Source organism: Solanum tuberosum, unplaced genomic scaffold, assembly GCF_000226075.1.
Source record: "Solanum tuberosum cultivar DM 1-3 516 R44 unplaced genomic scaffold, SolTub_3.0 scf00171, whole genome shotgun sequence".
NCBI lineage: Eukaryota > Viridiplantae > Streptophyta > Magnoliopsida > Solanales > Solanaceae > Solanum > Solanum tuberosum.
In genome coordinates this window covers 747,497-769,873 of record NW_006239097.1, presented here as the reverse complement: position 1 = coordinate 769,873, position 22,377 = coordinate 747,497, and the positions used below count along the sequence as shown (strand labels likewise).

The following is a 22,377-nucleotide window of genomic DNA, read 5'->3' as shown; positions in this document are numbered from 1 at the left end:
ATTCATAAGGCCTCACATAAGGCAGAATTTACCAAAATAAAGTCATATTCATAAGGCCTCACATAAGGCAGAATTTACCTAAATAATGTCATATTCAAAAGCCCTCACATAAGGCAAAATTTACCAACAAACAATATCCAAAATAGCAGGCCATTAATGCTACATGTATGGACTAACTTAAAAGTTCTTAAATACATCAACATCACTACAATTTCCATGGCATCTTTGACTGTGAAGAAGTGTCATTTTGACTTGAACTACTTTTCATTGTCTTCTTTCTTTGCTTCTCTCTAAGCTCATGAAGCTTGCTTGTTGAGATTGCTGCTTTACCATTCCATTTCAGCTTAGTTGTAGTACTTGGTGTATAACCAATGTCACCAGTTACATCAGATGATCTTGTCACTTTTGCTTGTCCAGTAGAGTAGATCTTACTACTTGGCATGCCAGGCTACAGTAAAATTAAGATTATATCAATATTTAAGCTGTTTATTTAAACAAAATTAGGATTATAATTCAATATTTAAGCTGTTAACATATATCAAAGACTCACATTCATGACTTTGAAGCCATTTGCAGCTTGGAACACACCCATTCCCATGACTCTTGGTCTTTTCTCTGGAGATGTGTTTCCCCTGCCTCTTCCTCTTTTAGTAGTACCAACTATTGAAGATGATGCATGATAAGTAGGAGGAGCAGAAGAGGATGCAAGAAAATCAGTAGGTGCAGTAGGTAGTGGAGGTGCACTAGGTGCTACTGATGATGTTTTTTTTTTGTCTTCCTCTTCCCTTTTTTAGTGGAGGCTCATCTTCTAATGGTGCTGATGGAGTTTTCTATACATATAAGAGAAAAAGTAAGTCATAAATTAAGAAAAAGTAAAACAAGTTCAAATATTACCTTTGGTTTGCCTCTTCCCCTGCCTGAACCTGTTGGTTCTGCCTTTACTGATGCAGTAAGTGATGGTGCACTTTGTCTTGTTGATGATTCAACACCTTCTCTTTGAGGACACCCTCTCTTGTTATGGCCTCTGACATGGCATATACTGCATGTCATTGCAGGTCCAGTCCTAGGAAGCTTCCCAGATTTCTTAGTTTCTCCAGCTTCTTTCCTTCTAGCCTTAGGTGGCCTACCAGGCATGTTTGTGATTTCTGGTGGCTCAATAGTGGGGTTTGTAGAAACTGGCCACATCTACATGTTTGTGAGTGGTTCAATAACATTGGCATAAATCCTCAAGTAAGTTTCCTTACTGTAGCAGCTGTCTATATAGTCATAAAGAGAAAACTTCTTAAAGTATAATGCAGCCACAACATGTGCACATGGTATGCCCCTTAACTGCCACACCCTACAACTACAAGTTCTCCCAGCAATATCCACTTTGTGTTGACAAAGCCCTTCTTTCACTTCAAATCCAGCAGCTCCATTAAACTCAATGGTACAGTCCATAGACCTACTAATGTTCTCCTTTAAAACCTTCAGAGCCATTGGAGAGAAATTAAACTTCCAAGTACTTGGGAACTCCCTTAATTTGGCTATTCTTGTCATCATCTTCACTCTTATATCTTCAAGCATAGTAATGATGGTCTTGTGTCTAGCAGCCAAGATCCATGCATTAAAACACTCAGACATGTTATTGTCTACAGAGTCACACTTTACTTCAGTGTTGAAGTAAACTTTGCACCAAAAATTAATATTGTAGTACATTAAGTTATCCATCATTTTTTCTGGACCTAACAACTTCATCTTCTCTATATTGTTCCTTAATTGAGACTCAAACGTACTCTTAGCTATCTTCCAAAATTGTTGTCTTCTTTGAAGACCCCTCCAATCCTTAGCCCAGTTAGCTAATATGTGCCTAGCACACATTCTATGTTCACACTTAGGTAATACATTTGTAATTGCTACAGACATTCCCTGCAATAATGATGATTAGGTCACAATTACATATATAAATTGAAAATTATAAAATAACTTCACATACCTTTTGCATATCTGTAATCAAAGTGAGACCTTCACCATCTCCAAGCCCCAGATCATCCCTTATGCACTTGACAAACATGGTCCATGTGTGTTTGTTCTCCTTTTCAACTACTGCCCAAGCAAGTGGCAACATCTGATTGTTACCATCCCTGGCCACAACAACTAACAGTTGGACTTTACAAACACCTTTAAGGAAAGAACCATCTAAGCCTATGCATTTCCTACAATGCATCCATGCCTTCTTTAAAGCATCAAAACAGATGTAAAAACTCTGAAATATTGACTTGACTTCTGCATCAGGTTCACCAACTTTTACAACACAACTGGTCCCTGGATTGGTCCTCAACAATTCATCCTTGTAGTCAAGTATTCTTCCAAATTCCACAACATGATCACCCATTATATCTTTCAATACTTTAGCTCTTGCTCTTCTCACAGTAGTCTTGCCAACATGAAGTTTTAACTTTTTCCTAATCATCTCCTGCAACTTGAAGACTCTTATGTTTGGTTGCTCAGTTATTCTTTCTCTGAAGGCTTCAGATAAAATTTTTGCATTGCACAAGTAATTTAGAGTTGTCTTGTTGCAAGTATGCTTTGGATTGTAAGTTTTTATCATGAAATTATTTGTTGTCTTGTCAAGACATCCAAACAAAAGCCATGGACAACCATCTTTGCATCTAACTCTAACTTTCTTTGGCTCATTCACCCACTTCTCCACCTGAACCCTTTTTCTAACTGCATATTTAGTTACTGCTTGTCTAAATTCTTTCATATCTTTAAACACCATGCCCAACTGCCACACAACTTTCTTTGCAGTAGGATCATAAATGATTTTTTGAGTTTTTGAACTCCTCTTTCTTGACAACTTTACTCTTCTTGATCTACCAGATTCATATTCATCATCATTACAACACTCATCTTCATCTAACTTAAAACTATCCTCATCAGAACTTGCAAAGTAAGGCTCATCACCTCCTAGCCTTCCTTCATGACTTACTTTACCTATTTCAGTTTCATCAAAACCTAGATCTGGTCCAGCTTCACCTACTGGTACCTCTTCATTGTCAGCTACTACTCTTTCCCTTCTTTTCCTCCTTTGAAAACTTCTCTTTTCAGCCCTCAACTCCCTAACCTCCTCATGTATATCACTACCATACTCTTTCTCATCATCATCTCCAACTAATTCAGCTTCAGACTCAACACTATCCTCAGTTGAATAATCAGAACCCTCTACTTCTTCTTCTGAGAAATCAGGTCCAGCAGGACCAACATCTATATCATCATCAGTAGCACCATCTGCAGTAGCAATATTTAAAAAGGAGGTGTGGTAGTGAAAAGAGGTGAGGTTGAAAAAGTAGCAACAGGGTCCTCACTGTTTAAATGGTTTTCACCTACCCCAAAGTTAAAGTTTTCACTCTCACTAGGCCTTGTATTAAAAAGTTGAACCAGATTCTCCCATATCCACATGACTACCATTTCTATTAACATGGGTCCCACAATTGCCTCATCAACCAAATGCCTAACAAATACCTCCACTTCATCCCCATCTTCCAAGGAACACATTATGTCTAAAATATCTTTATCATTATCAACATCTACCAAAATGCCACTGTTAGGTGCTTTAATACTAAAGGTGCAAGTTGTACTATATCCCAATTCCCTAATATAGTCTTTCAACTCAAAATATGACATTTTATCTACATCAACATCCAAAAATTCTGTAACTTTTCCACCATTATATATTGGTTCCCCACTACTTAAATCTAACACCCCACCATGGTACCACCTTAGAGTAATCAAAGTAAACCCATTCATCTCTTACCTGAAGGTAATAAAAAAAAACAGAATAGTAATTATAGACATACTCTAACCTGAGGGCAATCCAAAAAATAGAATAGTACTTAAAAACGAACAGAATACAACACATTAGCAAACGAACATAATACAACATAGTACTTAGCTTCTCTATGAACATAATCTATGAACATAAATGCAACACAGTAGCAGACTAGCAGCTTCTCTATGAACATAATACTAAGAAGAACATAAATACAACACTCCATGAACATAATACAAAATTACGCGACTTAGACGAGAAAGGGAAAAACCTAATTTCATGAAAAATGTGGTATTAAATGAACACCTAACACTATAATCGTAAGCCACACATAATATTTCACACAACGTTGCTCTTAATTTCACGAATCAACAGAAACCCTAGGGGATAAATCACAAACTCAAAATAAGGGATAAAGAACTAACCTTTTACTAAATCAGTTGTTAAACTACGAAATGAAGTTGACAATACACAACAAAATCGTTCGATGATAGCAAATTTGTTTGATGATCACCAGAAATGCATTGCTAATGGACAAGGATTCAAAATGAGAAAGGAGGATTTTTTTTGTTCTTTTACATTTTAGGAGGGAATGGGGGAAAAATCAAGAAATTGGAGTTGAAGAGGAGCGGGACCCAGCGCGTGGAACCACGCAGGCCTAATTATTTGGTTTATGTGTTGAGGTCAATACTTAGGTGTGTATAAAATAGAGAAATATAAAGTTCAGGTGGGTAATAGAACACCCGTAAAGTCGGAGTGTGTTGTTGGGATTTCGGGTATAGGTTGGGGGGTTTTAGACCATTCTCTCGCCTAACTTAAAAACTTCCAAAACTCCAAAACTTCCAAAATTCTCAACTTTTTGATCCATCTTCAAAATCAACCTCATAAACTGATCAAACATAAGTCGAGATAACTAACGAGAAGAATAAAATAATATTTTAAATTTTTTTTTCAAAAATGACCTTCAGGGTTATTACATTTTCCCTAGCAGGAATACATATTGTATTTTACCTTAAAGAAAATTATCCCTTTTCTAGGAGTGTGCAAAAACCAAACTGATCAATAAATCGAACCGAAAAAATATTATTGGGTTATTGAATTTTTAATGGGTTTCTAAAGATAGTTATTGGGCTATTGGTTCAGTTTCAGTATTTACTATTGGGTTATTGGGTAAACCAATAACTCAATAAGACGGTAATAATTTACTATTTTACCCTTCCTAAATATTAAATATTAATAATTTAATATATAACTAGACACTATAATTGTCACAACCTGAGTCTACACCATGAACGTGGCCAGCACTTGAGAACCACTACTGGTCCCCAAGCGAACCCTTATCTTGGCTAACTACAAGCGAAAGACTACCTCAAGCATACAAAAGCTTAATATTGAATCAAATATCATTAAACTCAAATACTCAACTTTAAAAAGTTTGAACAATACTCAAAAGATATACTCAGAGTTTATAACACAACTCAAAAGAAAGAAATAAAGAAAACTCCTCAACTTTGTCTATCTATGAAGCCTCTACTATATATTACAGAAGGATATCGGGATAAGACCCACGACATCTCAACATTACTAACTGTAAGGTAAATGTGAAGTCCTCCGTAATATAAGAAGGCTCACCACAGTTGACTAGAATACCACATGACCTCAACGAAACGCCTATTGATGATCTTGAATACCTGTATCTGTATCATAAAATGATGCATGCCAAATGGCGTTAGTACAAGGAATGTACGAGCATGTAAGGGGAACTCTGCAACATATAAGTATAAGCTCGATGTAATAAAGGGGAAGACACACTTACCTCGTCTCAACTCAACATGACTCAAGAATACTCAACTCAACTCAAAGATACTCAACTCAACTCATGATACTCAACTCAACTCAGGATGCTCAACTCAACTCAAGATACTCAACTCAAACTCAAGATACTCAACTCAAAATGAAAGCAACAATAAAAGATGCTATATACATGAAACTTTTGGAATAACTCAAATATATATAAAAATACAATAATAACTCATTACTCTTATTTGGGAGATTTTCTAACCGACAACCATCACTATGAGCAACGTGACAATACAACGTCTCGTATACGCTGCCAAAACTGTCCTATACCTTGCCAGAGTATAGGACATCCTCAACTAAGTGGATCCATTGAGCTATGCTTAAAAGTAATAAGGAATCATCTAAAAAGTATGACCCTTTACCCATGTTGGCATACATGGTTTATGGGGGTTGTGAGTTGTCTGAACCCTCCCCCATATCGTTGTTCAATACTACTCCTAATAATATATACTCATGCTCATATGTTTTAAAAAAATATAACTCTTCATCTAGTTTGAGATAATTGCTCAAACTACCCACTTAAAAGAGGTAACTGCTCTTGAAATAACTTTTGAACTCATAACTCATTTAGAAATCTCAGTTTCTCTTTTATCAATGTAAAAAAATGATGCCTCTGGGAATACCTAGTCCCCTTATACTCATACTTGAAAACTATTTCTCAAAAACATTTAAAAATCATATTATAATATGATCATTGATGACTCGGGACGTCATACTGCATAAACATTGATGTACCATACTGCTTAAATATTGATGGCATACTCGATTGTCATACTAATCATGTTTTAGAAACTTTCTCAAAACTCATCTTTACTTTCTCAAAAACTCAGTTTAAAAACTCAAATGTTGGCTTTAAAAAAAAGGTTCTCAAAATTTATAACTGATTCATAGGGTTCATGTGGAATTATGGACATGAACGACTCAACTCAGAGATCTTAATAGCAATATGGAAACTCAATATTGAGAACTCAAGAACTTGAAACTCAGCAATACTACTCATCTCATGAATACTCAATTCATTAGGTTCATGTTGAAATATAGACATGAACGAATCAACTCAAAAATCTTAATGCATAACATATAGCAATTCAATAATTAGGAATATAATTTCAAAAAGAATCAAGAACTCAATAACTCAAAATCAACTTATATCAAGAATACTCAAATATAGGGATAGAGTCCTAGATTACTCTTTTACTGATTTGAAAGTAGATGTAGGGCGTGAGGACAGACTAGTCTAATACTATGATATCCTTACATACCTGGAAGAACAAGGTTCTTGAAGAATCTTGAAAAATAACTTGATTAGAAGCCTTTGAAATTCTAGCTTGAAGGAGAAAAATCAAGTAAACCTTTCTTGAGATTTCTTGAATTAGTTTCTTGAAACTCTATGGCCAAGAATTAATATTCTCATTAATGATTCATAATTGTATGAAGAAAATTGAGTTGGAAAGAATGGAATTCTGGGAGAAAGACTTACCTTGAAGAACAATCTTGAAAAAGATTGAAAGAATCTTGAATGGAGTCTTCTACTTTTATTTTTCCCTTAGGGTTTGAGAAAGAAGAGAAGGGGGGATTAAGAGATGAAAATTTGATTGGTTTTGCTCTTTAATTAGTCAAGAAATTCGTATAGGGTTTTCTTAGAGGTAAAAAGATAAAAACAACCCTTTTTAATGATTTCCCGTCGGTTAATTCGTCACTGCACTGTATCAAGTTACTAAATTGGTCATAACGCTTTACTCGAAACTCGGATTGACGCGAAATTGGTGGCATTGGAAAGAAAATTCAAATAAATTTAATTTGATAGGTTATGGTCCACATAACTCTTTATATTCTAAGAGATATGGTCATTTGAAGTTGACCCAAGTAGAATCTTACATAAAAAATTAATCGGTAAGAAAACTTTTAACTCAACTTTGTGCTAGGAGATTCTAGTGACCTTAATTCATATCCAAATTCATTCCCACACTAAAGAATTGTCCTTAACACCTAAGAAAATTAAGAGTCACTTAGTACGACCTTATATGTAATTCAAGAATGGTTATGTCACGACTCATGGTACACCTTAGATGTAACATGGCGTACTTGACCCTGAAAGGGATCTCATACAAGCCACTTAGCATATCATAACATAAGATAATAGAAAAATGCGGAATTTTTAAAACATTTTTCATACAATCAAAGTCTTTATAAAACGAAGCGGAAGTCTTACTACACTTTTTGTCTCAAATCATCTACAACAATACTTTGAATAACTCTTGGGACACAGCCCATACAATAGTCTCAAAACATGAAAAATAAAAGACATAAAGGAAATGGTGGCTTCATCCTCGATGCTATGAGTACTCACCAAGTCTTCAACTCCTTGCACTTCTAGAAACCTATCTCCAAGAATAGAAATCAAAATCGACGAGCCCTACATTTGATGAGAATGTAGGCAAGAGTATGCGTTAGTACAAAAATACTAAATATGATAGCTAGCATAACATCATAAGAGCATAATATAAGGGTTAGTCAACATAAGACATAATCCACAAGCATAAGAGATACTTCATGATACACAAAATATAAGCATAAGAGACAATATCATAATCATAATCAAGGTCTCCAACATAAGCATCATTTAAGCATTATTCATTATAAATCATAGTCCATGTACCTAGTTAATGCTTAGACCTTCACATCATAAGAAAACCACTTCATAAGTAACCTCCAAGTACACTTGTGCAATGCATGAATAAGACCTCATAATCCCATTTATGCTAAGTATCCCCTTTGGCCATCATCATCCTATTTACCATCTTATGTTCTCATTTTTTTAGCTTAATTCTCATAGACAAGGGAATCTCTCACCTTTAGTCACTCATAACAAGGAAGGCAACTATAACACAATCCTATCTAAGCATACCTCCTATAAGAGAACACTTCTAGTAACCTTAAGTCATACTTGTGCAATGAATGAATAAGATCCCATAATCCTACCCATGCTAAGTACCACTTTTAGGTCCTCATACTCATACTTCTTGATTTGGAGACTAGTCCACCTTTTTAAGACATTGGAACCCTAAGAGATACTTCTTTAAATACATCTTATCCCCTTTTCTTTACTTTTGAACACTATGAAATACTTACTCAAGCATGTCTAAGTTCATTATATTGGAACACTTGAGATGCTTCCTTAAGCATGTCTTAGTTCATTATACTTGAGCACTTGGAGATGCTTCCTTAAGCATGTCTTAGCTCATTAATGCTTTTGAACACTTGGATCTACTCTTTCAAGTATGTCTTAGTTCATTATACTTGAGCACTTGGAGATGCTTCTTTAAGCATGTCTTAGCTCATTAATGCTTTTGAACACTTGGATATACTCTTTCAAGTATGTCTTAGTTCATTAATAATCTTGCACTAGTTGGGAATATAGCCTTAATCGATATGGGACCACATGAGCTTTCACATGATCCCCTCCGATGTTACCCATACCAAGAAGGGTTGGTCTACTTGCCTAGGGTAGAACCGATTTGTTAGCTTAGTTTGACCCACTAGCTAACTTTCCTACGAGGCACGTAGTTATGGGATACGAATATTCTACTAGGAAACTTGGACTCCACTTGTGAGGGACTCCATCTCGTGAGATATACTTTGGGAAACTCGGACTCTACTTGTGAGAGTTACCATCTTGGAATTCGGACTCAACTAGGTAAAAGCTTCCATCTCAATTCAATATCCATTCGGTGCTAGGCATACATTCCATAAGATAGCTTATTAAGTTCTTACTTAATTCATTACTCGTGGAGGGATGTCCTTGACAACCAATCCATGTTTCAAGTGCTTCTATCACTTTATGCATTTGAACATTCTTAATTCAACATATTAACTTTACTCTCAAAGCCCTAACAATCAACACTCATGCCTACAAGCCTTACCCTCAAAGCGTTACTTCTTACCAACATCATTCATACCTAGATTTCATGGCATTCTAATCACATTCTTCATTATCAAGTGACTCTAGTCATGAATCATCATGCATAAAAGTTCAATCTCAAGATTTACTAGTCATGATCCATCATATATACTATAATCTAATTCAATTCATGTCTACAAGCTTTCATTCATGAACAATTACTAAACAGGTCATCAATTCTAGAAGATCATCTATAAATACTCAATTTCACCTTTCATGGCATAAATCCACATTACTACAATTTCATCAATTAAACTAGGGTTAACCATGGAAAACATGTAATATCATCACAATATCATGATTCAATACTAAAGTAATCATAAACAAGTATTATCCACTCAATTTGATTCATACTCAACAATACCACAATATAGGAAAAAACCCTAGCTAGAATTGGGTTCATCTTCACAATTGAGGGAAATCTAGGGGGATCCATGGATGGAAGAATCCAAGGATGAATAAGCTATCATACCTTGATTATAAAGCCCTCACAATGCTTGAAACAATGGAGGAATTTGCCCTAACTTGCTTCTCTTCTTCTTCTTCTTTGCTTCCTAGAGAGAGAATTTCTTGGAGGGAATTTGAGTTCTTTGGGTAGATTGAAAATAATGATTTAGAATCCCTTAGTTAATAGTCTAATAGCTTTATATAGGTGGCCTAATTACTAATAAAACGACCCCCTCTTAATAACTAATTAATTCTAGAACTTTCCTTAACCCTTAACTTAAACAACTTAAGGGACAAGGTTGCCTCACCCACGAGACCCAGACCCATGGGCCGTTGGTGGACCCACGGGCCATGCTAGTCCTCCGTGGGTGGAGTCCTGCAGTTCCACTCTTGGGGTCTTGACCCACGACCCTCCCCACGGAGCGTGGGTGGACCCACGGGGCATGAGTCCCCATCGTGGATCACTGATTTTTGGCAGGTTTTGGGGCTGTTTTAGGGTCCTCCTCAAGGACCCTTTGGTTGGTCTTTAGGGAGTCGTACCTTGACGTTTAACCCCTAAACCCCTCATTCTAAGTACGAGAAGTCATTTCTACAACTCTAACCCCCACGTAAAGCTCTAGAACCCTTACGTAAGGCTCTAATTTAACCTACTAGTTTTCCGGGTGTTACAGGTTAGGAGCTTAACTTAGAAATTTTTGGGGTGTTACAATAACTATATCAAATTATTAGTACTCTACTCACTTCACACTAGGCCGCTTTACTAGTCTTTACTGTTTACTCAAATCTAAAGTTCACAGTTGTAGCTATTTGATTTTAGTTTTAGTTTGTAATTGTAGGTTGTAGCTTTTGCTAGTTTGTAAAGGTCTGTAATTTGATCAACATTAGAAATTTTATATTATGTTTTGGTGGTGACATGTAATTATAGCCTTCATACTATATTTTCTCTTGTTGATGCAATGTCTCATTATCTTTCTTGTTTCACTATATCAAAATATTTAGAGAAGTGAGAAGTCATGTAATATTTTAAGGACATTTTCTTATTGGGTAAACCGAAAATCGAACCGATAACGATAAAAAACTGATAAAAATTGAAACCGATAAAAAAATATCTTATTGGCTTATTATTGAGTTGACATATTTAATAACTGAAAATCGAACTGAACCGACCGATCACACCCCTACCCTTTTCCAGAAGAAAAACTCTTTCTAGTTGCCCAACAAGTTTTAGTTAAAAGGTTATAGGAAAATAGTAGAAGATCACAGCCTCAGATTACTTTGTTTTGGCGAATTGTGCAAAAGTTCAACATGTTAGTTTTCTAAGTTGTTCAGAAGATTGGTGTTCTTGAATGATGCTTTTGCTGTGTATATTTTAATAATTGGTATAAAAGCTTTTTTGTATATACACTTTTTTTATAAAATATAAATTTGTAATTAAATTTTTGTATTTGGAAAATGTGAACTCATGATATGAAATTCCAAAATTAAGTTTTTTGGAAAATTTGAGATTTTATCTCATGATTTGAAATCACATAACACATATTTTATCTCATGATTTCAAATCACGAGATGAAATCACATATGCAACAAAATTCATGAAATAACCACTACTTTAACCCATCATTTTATCAGATATAATCATTACTCTCAACAACCAAATTTATTATTACTTAATAATAATAGTAGTATATTTTTTTTTGAAACGAAGAGTAGTATACTATAACTCATATTCAACTTCTTTATTGTATTTTTGTTAGAATAACTTAGGGATAGTTTGCTTATTTAGTACTCTCTCCGTCTCATTTTATGTGAGGTAGTTTGACTCGGCAGAGTTTAAGAAAGGAAAGAAGACTTTTAAAAGATATGGTCTAAAATGAATAATAGAAATTTGTGTGGCTATAAATCATTTCATTAAGGGTAAACTGAACATTTTAAAGTTAAATTGTTACTTAATATAAAAATGTGTCATTCTTTTTGGGTCTGACTAAAAAAAAAGTAAATCATATAAAATGAGACAAATGGAGTAAGTTGTATGAATAATGAGCAATTTAAATAGGCATAATACATAAATATGCCCTTTAACTTGGCCTCATTTCATATTTATACCCTCCAACTTTGTGTGCGCACAAGTAGACACTTAAACTTGTATAAAGTTGAACAAGTAGACACATGAGTCCTATGTGACATAATACATACATGACACCACGTAGGACACAAATTGCCATGTAGGATGCCACATAAGACGTGTGTGTCTATTTGTTCAATTTTATACAAGTTTGAGTGTCTACTTGTGCATATTCAAAGTTGGAGGGCATAAATGTAAAAGAAGGTAAAGTTAAGGGTATATTTATGTATCATATTTTCACAACTTATGAATTTTTTATGTATACAAGCAAACAATACAACTTAAAAATCTATATATAATATAAAGGAGGATCTTCATCCTACTGATGTGGCATGCCTCAATGATCAGAAAAGGTATTTATCTATTTTCTTAAGATTTAGGCATTTTTCTCTATTTTTACACAATTGTATTATTAATAATTATTAATTAATGATCAATTATACCTTTCTATAAATAAAGAATTTCAAAGGCTATCATTTTGGCGTTTTTAAATTATACTCATTTCATTCCCTATAATCAATATTTACTTTCCCATAATTAGTGTGCTTAGTTATGGAAAAAATGGTTACAAAATTTCATTAAAAAAAGAAATGCATCCACTTAATTGCAACTCTTTAATGAAAAGGATAATGCAACTAATTTTACTATATAATGCAATATTTGAGAATTCTAACACAATTCATCTATTTTTCTTTCCGCACTACTTTATCCTTACTCCTGTTTGTTCATTTTATATCTCTTCATTTATTCTCTCTCAATTTAGCATTGCAATATCTTAATTTTTGTCTTCATTTTTATTTACCTTAAGCAATGAATTTTAATTCATATATCTTATGAAGATAATACTCTAATTAGACGTTAATTGTTTGCCGGTTATATAAAATTATTTCTTTATTGATTTTTCAGAGGAGTTGAAACATGAAGTGCAAGTAGTTGTTTTACCACGCTTTTGATTGGTGTTCAAATTTTACCAAAAAAAAATTAATATTTAATTTTTCATCACAAATATTTCTAAAAATTATATAGTGACTTTTCTTTATTGATTTTTCAGAGGAGTTGAAACATGAAGTGTAAGTAGTTATTTTACCATGCTTTTGGTTGGTGTTCAAATTTTACCAAAAAAAAATTAATATTTAATTTTTCATCACAAAAATTTCTAAAAATTATATAGTGACTTTTCATTATTGATTGTTGATAAGGTTTATAAATTGTAATTACATAATAAATAGTTCTTCGTGAATAATGAAAATGTGATTGTCGTTTAAATTTCTTATTGCAGATCACATAGATATGTGATGTTACCAAGAATACGAAGTTATTGACTTTTCGTTATTGATTGTAATTACTCATATAACTGGTTCATTGTAAACTAAAATTTTCTTCCAATGGTCTATTTACTTTTTTCACTACAAATTATATGAAAATATAATATTATCAGCGATGACATATTTAAAGAGAGAAGATTTATCAACTAAGCAAGATAAGCTTCATTCAAGTGTGATTTTCTTTTTGCAAATCAGTAAATACACTCATGTTCATATTATTTATGTATTTTATTTTTATACAACACAATAGTGAGAAAATAATATGAGAGATGGAGCAATATCGTGGTGGACGAGTGAGAATTCTATTTTGAAATTGCTTACGAAAACATTTGTGAAAGTTTCTTATTTCCTTGTATTTATTCATGCATTGAAGCAATAAAAGTCATCTAAAAATTCATTTTGAAATAACTTATTTTACGTTATTAAAAATTAATCTATGCAACTATTTTTTGATAATTATTAAAAATGAATCCGTAGCATCAACTAGGTTGTTATTATTATAGAGAAAATTAATAATTAAACAAGCAACCATATAAAATTAAATAAATTTGAAATTTTATTTGATACAATTAAAGATAAAATGTCCATTTATTCTTTTAGTTTATATCATAAAAACTTAAAAAAATTATACTTTTTTTATATTTTACCGGATGTGACATTCACCTTTTCTATGTTTGCAGGGTGAAATATTCATGACCTTCTAAAATAAGAAAAATTTTAAAAAAAAATATGAAAAAGGTTATGTATGTGAATATGTGTATACTCGAAATTTTTTATAGGTATAATTCAAATAATAAGTGCATGAGAGATAATAATATAATCAAATATTTAAAAGATAAAATAAAAGTTACAAAAGATTATGTAAAAGTAGAAATCAAAGGAAATAATGGTTTGTAAATTTGTAGAAATAAAAAAACAATTGTAATGGTAAATGTTGCCAAATAAAGTAAAATTTTATTAGAAATATTTAAATCGCACGTAGCGCGGCCAAATTCACTAGTTCAAATTATATGTTTAAACAAAATATTAACTTCATCTCATACAATTTCGTATCATGCTCTCTAATCATATGGCCAAACGGGCCTTAGTATATCCCTTATTTAATTTTAATTTTAATTTTAGGCGAATATATAAACATATTAATTGTACAAATTGAAGAGGGTACTACCGAAGCGGGAGTTTAGAAACACAAAAAACAAAATCATGGCGGAAGAAACCCTAGATGACCGCCTGACTGCCTGAGTGACTTGCCGGACTCACTTCTGCTTCAGATTCTTTCCCTTTTGCCGACAAAGGAAGCATTCACAACATGTATTCTCTCTAAAAGGTGGCAGTATCTCTGGACTTCACTTGATTCGGAACTTTGTTCACTCAGGTTGGTGATGTTTGTCCCTGCATAGTCAAACAGGGATGCTTTTGCTTAGTGTTGCAAGTTATTAAAATCACATGATCTTTCTCAAAAAAATTAGAGCCCTTGTTTTCTCAGATTGAATTTTAGCAGACAGTTTCAGAATGTAAACATTATATATACAATGGAGAACCTTTGTGCGAATTTCACCTACCAATCTGGACAAATTACAGAAACTTGTGGGGACTTTTGTACCTCTCTGCTATCCTTTGTCAGCTTTGAAACTGTGTTATTTCCTTTATCTTACCCGGAACTAGAATTTTTGTTAGATTTTGTAACAACCAAATAAACAACTAATGTATCAGTCTTCATAGCACCACAAAATGAAAAAAGGGAAACACGAATAAGTAGAAAGATTTGGTTGATGAAAGATTAATTTCATAATGCTATACTTCAATTAAAGATCGATCCAGTAAAAAGAGAATTCGTCTTTACATAACAAAATATAAATAACTTTCTTAGCTTACCCTCTTTAGAAAAGCTAAGGAACATGATTTTTTTTTTTTTATCTCTTAGGGCTTGTTTGGTAGGGAGTAAAAATGAGTAATTTCAGTTTCTTGCTTATTTATGCTATTTGATAGGTAAGAATTTTTTTTTTAATCTCAAGACTATTTATACATCATAATTTAGAAAAATACTGTAGAATGATAGTCGAGGAACAGGAGCAGCTCAAAATATTAATTATAAGTGCTTTAAAGTCGAATTAAATTTTATTATAATGGGCCTTCAATTTTAAGAAAAATCATAATTACAAATATGATTCATGTTTTGTATCTCGACATATTTGAATTTAAAGAAGTAGAACAAAAGTACACCTACGATGTAATTTTTCGTTTTTTATATTTATAAAAAGAGTAGGTGAGAGTTTGAAAATTAAAACTTGGTTCTTGGAATTGATAAACATCCATCCATACCAAACACACCCTTAAAGCAAACACATAAACCAAGATTTTTGCTATTTATAAATATCATTGGAAGAAACTTTCCATAGTTTTCATTCCTCCGATACGGCCACAACTGTTCATCCTTTACCGGATGAACTATAAAAGTAAATAGAGAATGCCTAAATGGCGACACACAAAGAAATGCAAAAGTAAATAAAATAGCCTTTACGGCCACAGTCGTTCATCCTCCATCGGATGTACTATGATGGCCTTTACGGCAACAGCCGTCCATCCTCTATAACCGGATGGACTTTAATTTGAAACTAAACTGATCATTTGGGGGTTGCCAGTGACATTACCTCAATTGCAGCTTGCTTCAACCTTTCTTCCACTATGCATGCTTCCGAGAATTGAGCTATGCCACTTCCACCTTTTGCCTGAATATTGATCAAACATGTTTTTAGATCAAGCAATAATAATATATTCAATAAAATCTAAAGAGAGTAATATATATGTACACACGTTATCCATATTATCTTGTTAAAGTAGAAAGATTGTATATTAACTTAGAAATTTTCGGGGTGTTTAACATAAATATACAATCTTTCTACTTTTGCAAGATAATATGGATAACGTATTTACATATATATTACTCTCTTTAGATTTTATTGAGTATATTATTATTGGTTGGTTCTAAAAACATGTTTGATCAATGTATATTCAGGCAAAAGGTGGAAGTGGCATAGCTTAATTCTCGAAAGCATTCACAGTGGAAAAAAAGTTGATAGGGGCTCCAATTGAGATAATGTCACTGGCAATCCCAAAATGATCAGTTTAGTATCAAATTAAAGTTCATCCGGTTATAGAGGATGGACGACTGTTGCCGTAAAGGCCATCATAGTTCATCCGGTGGAGGATGAACGGCTGTGGCCGTAAAGGCTATTTTATTTACTTTTGCATTTCTTTGTGTGTCGGCGTTTAGGCATTCTCTATTTACTTTTATAGTTCATCCGGTAAAGGATGAACAGTTGTGGCCGTAAAGACTATTTTATTTTCTTTTGCATTTTATGATGAACGTCTGTCTCCGTATTAGAGGAATGAAAACTATGGAAAGTTTCTTCCAATGATATTTATAAATAGCAAAAATCTTGGTTTATGTGTTTGCTTTAAGGGTGTGTTTGGTATGGGTGTTTATCAATTCCAAGAACCAAGTTTTAATTTTCCTTACTCTCACCTACTCTTTTTATTAATATAAAAAACGATTTTTTTTTTTTAAAAAAATTACATCGTAGGAGTACTTTTGTTCTACTTTTTAAAATTCAAATATGTCGAGATACAAAACATAAATCATATTTGTAAATATGATTTTTCTTAAAATTGAAGGCCTATTATTATAAAATTTAATTCGACTTTAAAGCGCTTATAATTAATGTTTTGAGCTGCTCCTAATCCTCGACTATCATTCTAAATTATGATGTATAAATAGTCTTGAGATTAAAAAAATTCTTACCTACCAAATAGCATAAATAAGCAAGAAACTGAAATTACTCATTTTTACTCCCTACCAAACAAGCCCTAAGAGATAAATAAAAAAAAATCATGTTCCTTAGCTTTTCTAAAGAGGCTAAGCTAAGAAAGTTATTTATATTTTGTTATGTAAAGAGGAATTGCCTTTTTACTGGATCGATCTTTAATTGAGTATAGCATTATGAAATTAATCTTTCATCAACCAAATCTTTCTACTTATTCGTGTTCCCCTTTTTTCATCTTGTGGTGCTATGAAGACTGATACATTAGTTGTTTATTTGGTTAGTATTTAGTTTAAGATTAGTGTTTCAATTACTGTCCCAACACTTAATTCTTTGTTGTGAAGTGCTTTCTTTATTGCTTTCCCCATTGTTTACTAGTTTCATTGGGATTATTGCACCAGGTTCTATGCATATTGCAATTCAAAGGAGTGCCAATTCCAGAATTGGAATGCAAAAATCTAGTGCTGGAGTTGCATTTGGAAAAGTTTAGTTTGTATAGGGCAGCTGTCCTTTTGCGAGCCTCGCCTCTTGTGGAGACACTCAACTTAGAAATAGAAAATCAGCTTGTAACTTTGTGGAACATCTTTTCTTCTTACATCTATTCATTTAATGAAGTTTTAACAACCTCTGTTCCCCCTCCCCGCAAATTGTTTTTGAAGGATAACTCAAATATATCCCTTAATTATCATTGTAAAGCTACACTTTAATATGGTTGGTTTTGTTGCTTTCTTTGTGGCAAAGGGATTGTTGCACTATCATTCTTTTATTACAGATACCTATGCCACAAATAGTTATGATACACAATCATTTTCCAACCACCATTCATGTCTGTTAGTTTTGAAATTTTTCTGCACCAGACATACTGTGAAAATCATATTTTTAGGCTGGTTTGTATTTAGTCCTGACTATATTCTTTTTCTCCAGTTTGATGATTCCAGGTGCTATTTTGAGAGAAAATATTTGGTTGAAGGTGATAGTATTGATTTGCAGAGTTATAATTCAAGCTCTGTGTTTCCCAACCTAAAGAATGTTGAGATCGTCATCTCCTCTGGGATGTGCATGAAGGAGCATCTCAACTGGGAATATATCACGAAGCTTTTCAAACTTTCAAACTTTTTGTTAAAGAATGCAGTGGTTTTGGAGAAGTTCGTTATCGTTTCAAAAAGACGAAGGTGTAAGATTTGTGGAATCAAGTGTGTGTCCCGATTTTTATCGCGATTGGCTAGTAATCTAAGATCCTCTGCTGAGTTTGTGATAACCTATCAAGAGTGAGCTTTCTATAACTAGACTACAAGTATTTTTGTCTCAGGATACAAGAAGTTTTCCCTTATATTAAGTCTTTGATCAACTTCACGCAATCGCTAATCTTAAATTTCTCTATGTTATTAATTATTGTTCTTTTGAAACTTACTGTTATGGTATATCAAGTGGTATAGTAGCTTGGTTTCTCATGAAGTTTTGGTTTGTTACATTTTAGATGTTGTGCATTGCGAGTTTCTTTTAAGTTGTAATTAAATGTTTCTTCCTTGCTTTGTCAATAGCATCAAACTTTGATTGCGAAATGGTTCTCTCATAGGCTCATTACTTGGAAGAAAGAGGTCTGCATTGTTTGTCTACCTCAAATAATTTTAACAGTCTGTAATGGAGGCATACAATGCTGTTGATTTTTTTTAGTTGAAGTTTAGGTCATTATTAGGCTAAATCTTTTACCAATTTTTATCCTTCCGTTAATGCGTCTACTAGAAAATTCAGAGCAAGTCATTTCCATCACCACCAGAAAGTTCTCCCCCGCCCCTCTTGCAGTCTCATTCTTTCTGCTGATTCAGGTTATAACTTTATCATTTGTTTGTCACTTGGCATATGGCTTGGAAGTCTTTGGATTTACATTCCTGCTATCACAACCGTTCTTGTATCTCTCTCTTTATCTTCGTTACCAATGGATGGGAATTATAATTGTGTTGTCCTCCAAATCCTGTCTTTTCTGACCTACTTTGTTGACAAAATGGATGCACTATGGCCAATAAAGTGAATTTAATTTTTCGTGAGTAACAACTGTGTTCTTAATGACAATAATCCAGGCTTCTTTCATAACATTGTTTATGTGATCTGTTCTTTGAGCATCACCAACTAGAAAAGCTACCTCAATGAAAAAGAAAAAAGAACTGGCGGTTTTGCTGTTAAAAAATGTGGAACATGTTATAGTCTATTCTGATCCTCTTTGTCTATTTACTGAATCTTTCTTTACCTGTTCAGCGTTGAGAACATTGCATATAGTAGAAAGTTCCTTATTTCTAATATATTGTCATAGCGTGAAAGTCTCTAAAGAGCATAACTTTGGAGGATAGGGGATGCCGAAATTGTAAACTTACTGTCAGTCTGTCCTGCTTTGGAAACTATTTAATTTCACAAGGTTGGGGATTTTTCGTAGCCTGGAAATTAATTCTTTCAAAGTAGAAAGCCTGAAATTGGAAGGTTATTGGATGGATGATGATGGAAGTGAAAGTGATAGTTCCTTGGAAATTTTTGCCCCAAATCTTCATTATTTGGTGCTTTCACATGATTTGCATGATTTCACGTGTAGGCTTGTGGATGTATCCTCTGTGGTTAAAGCTAAGGATAATCCTTGTCAAGATTCTGATGATGAGGAAGACAGTTGCAGTGATTATTATCAAGATTCTGATGACGAGGAAGACTGTTCCAGTGATTATTATTATCATGATTCTGATGATGATGAGGATAATTTTGATCAAGATTCTGATGATGATGAGGATAATACCGATCAAGATTCTGATGATGATGAGGAAGACGAGCCGTGATTATCATCAAGGTTGTAAGACCCTCGTCCAAGATTTTACCTTCAAAAGCTGAGTTGTGCAACTGTGTTAACATTCAGAACTTGTTTACTCAGGTTTGTGATGTTTGTCATTAGTACCCTGCATATCCAAACAGGGATGCTTTTGCTTAGTTGTACATAACTTGGTGCTGTCAAGTTATTAAATTACATGTCCTTGCTAAAAAACTAGAGTCCTTATTTTTTCGGATTTATTCTAGCAGACAGTTTCAGAATGTTAACATTATCAGATTTAGCCATTTTCAATCCTCACCAGAATGTTCTCATATTTTCCACTGAGTCAGAATGTTAGGAAGTCTTTTGATTTACATTCCTGTCATCACAGCCTTGCTTATATTTCTCTCTTTTTCTTCGGTACCAATGAATTGTTAGTTTTCTTGTGTTGCCTCTCAAATCATGTCCTTCTTTGACCTACTTAGGTGAAAACGTTGATAAACGATAGCCAGGATAGTGAATCTAATTGTTCATGAGTGACGAGTGATGACAATAATCCAGGCTTCTTTCATAATATCTTTTTTGCTATCTGTTATTGAGCATCATCAACTAGAAAAATCACCTCAGGGAAAAAGAAAAAAAAAGTTGGAAACTATTGTGGCAGTCTATGTTTCTCACTCTCCAAAATGCTGCCACACTTGTGTTGGATCCTCTAATAATGCACTAGTTTTGGACCTGAAAAACAGCTTTCAAGAGTTCAAGCAACATAGGCGGCAATACCATCTTTTCAAACCAGATAGCAAGAGAAGATCTAGCTATTTCTTAAAGCTATAATCTCTTTTTCCCTTCTAATTTTCGACCTTTTTTTCACTTCGTCTGTCTGATATAATCACTCCTTCAAAGAGAACAAGCTAGCCATTTCTCCAGGCATCTTGCATGGAGGATACAGTTACAAGTTGCAGTTTTCTCCCTTTATCAAATCGAACAGAAGTGAATGGATGACATTGTGAGTGAAATACCAATAGTTGATTGACTTTTGAATCATAAAACAAAGAAAATAACTTCTTTATTCGGATTTACTTCCATTCAAATTACCAACTTCTGTACTGTGACAATTTGTTTCCATTCAAATTCCCAACTTCTTTATTCGGATTTGCACATGCAGGCATAGATCGACAACATTGGCTCTCTAATCAGAACTATGCTTTTACCCCAACATAGTTTTACAAAAAGAGGTCAGATATTAAGGGATGATAATTTCATACTTGTTTTAATTGTGTTCTATAAGATTTCCCAAAAAGAATTTAAATTAATACTCCTTCCGTCCAACAATACTATTTTGAGATGTTCAAGTCCAACAACACTTGTCCATTTTATGAAATCAATAAATAGTTTTACACTTAGTTCCTAATTTACTTTTATCATTAATTATAGTCATTTCCCTATTACATTTTTCAAGACATACTATTTATTATATTTAAAGAATGATATCGTAAAATTACCCTTCTATTTATAATTTCTTAAAAACTATGATAGTGGACAAGTACGGTTAAACAACGGGAGGGAGTATTAATTACATAGTATAATTCACACTATTAACATTCTTGAACGATGCCACAATTGGACAAAATCTGATTTTTAACAATTGGAGTCGACAATACAAACTTCATATCATCATATCTTCCTAAAAAAGTAGCAAGTAAAACTTTACAACCATGTCAAGAAGCAAATAAACTCCAATAAACTTCCCAGTTATACACAGTTTAAAAAAATATTCTTTCTATATTCCAAAAAAGTCGCAACATTTATATAGCAGCCAGAAGTTTTTTTTTTTTTTGTTGTTGATGACCATTGCGTCCTGGCCAGTTTTCCGCACCTCGACTAATTCCACGGGATACCTGCCACCTCCCACTAGCAACGGATACCAGGTAGCTTTCACGCACTTGTGGCTCATAAAATTTTTCTGGATCCCACTCCATATATTGTCAACGTTGTCTTTTAGGGTGTGTTTGGTATGAAGGAAAATGTTTTCCTAGAAAACAAGTTGATTTTTGACTTATTTTCTCATGTTTGGTTGGTGAGTAGAGAATATTTTCCGGAAAAGATTTTTAGTGTTTGATTTATGAATGAAAAATATTTTTGAGAAATATCTTTTATTTTTACTAGAGTAGAAAATAATTTTTGAAATTGAAAATAGTTTTTAAAAACAAGCTTTAATTGTTTTTGGGGGGTGGGTGAGGCAGGG

The 22,377-nt window shown here is 33.4% G+C and overlaps 1 protein-coding gene across 1 annotated transcript in view; it reads left to right on the top strand.

Moving 5' to 3' along the window:
- Positions 1-20,578, top strand: part of LOC102595785 (putative F-box/LRR-repeat protein At3g18150) — a 51,147-nt gene extending 30,569 nt beyond the window's left edge. Inside the window, exon 5 of the mRNA XM_015311743.1 lies at positions 19,929-20,578. Within this exon, the coding sequence (XP_015167229.1) occupies positions 19,929-20,163 (235 nt within the window). The 3' untranslated portion in view covers positions 20,164-20,578. The remainder of the gene's footprint in view (positions 1-19,928) is intronic.
- Positions 20,579-22,377: the final 1,799 nt, after the last annotated feature.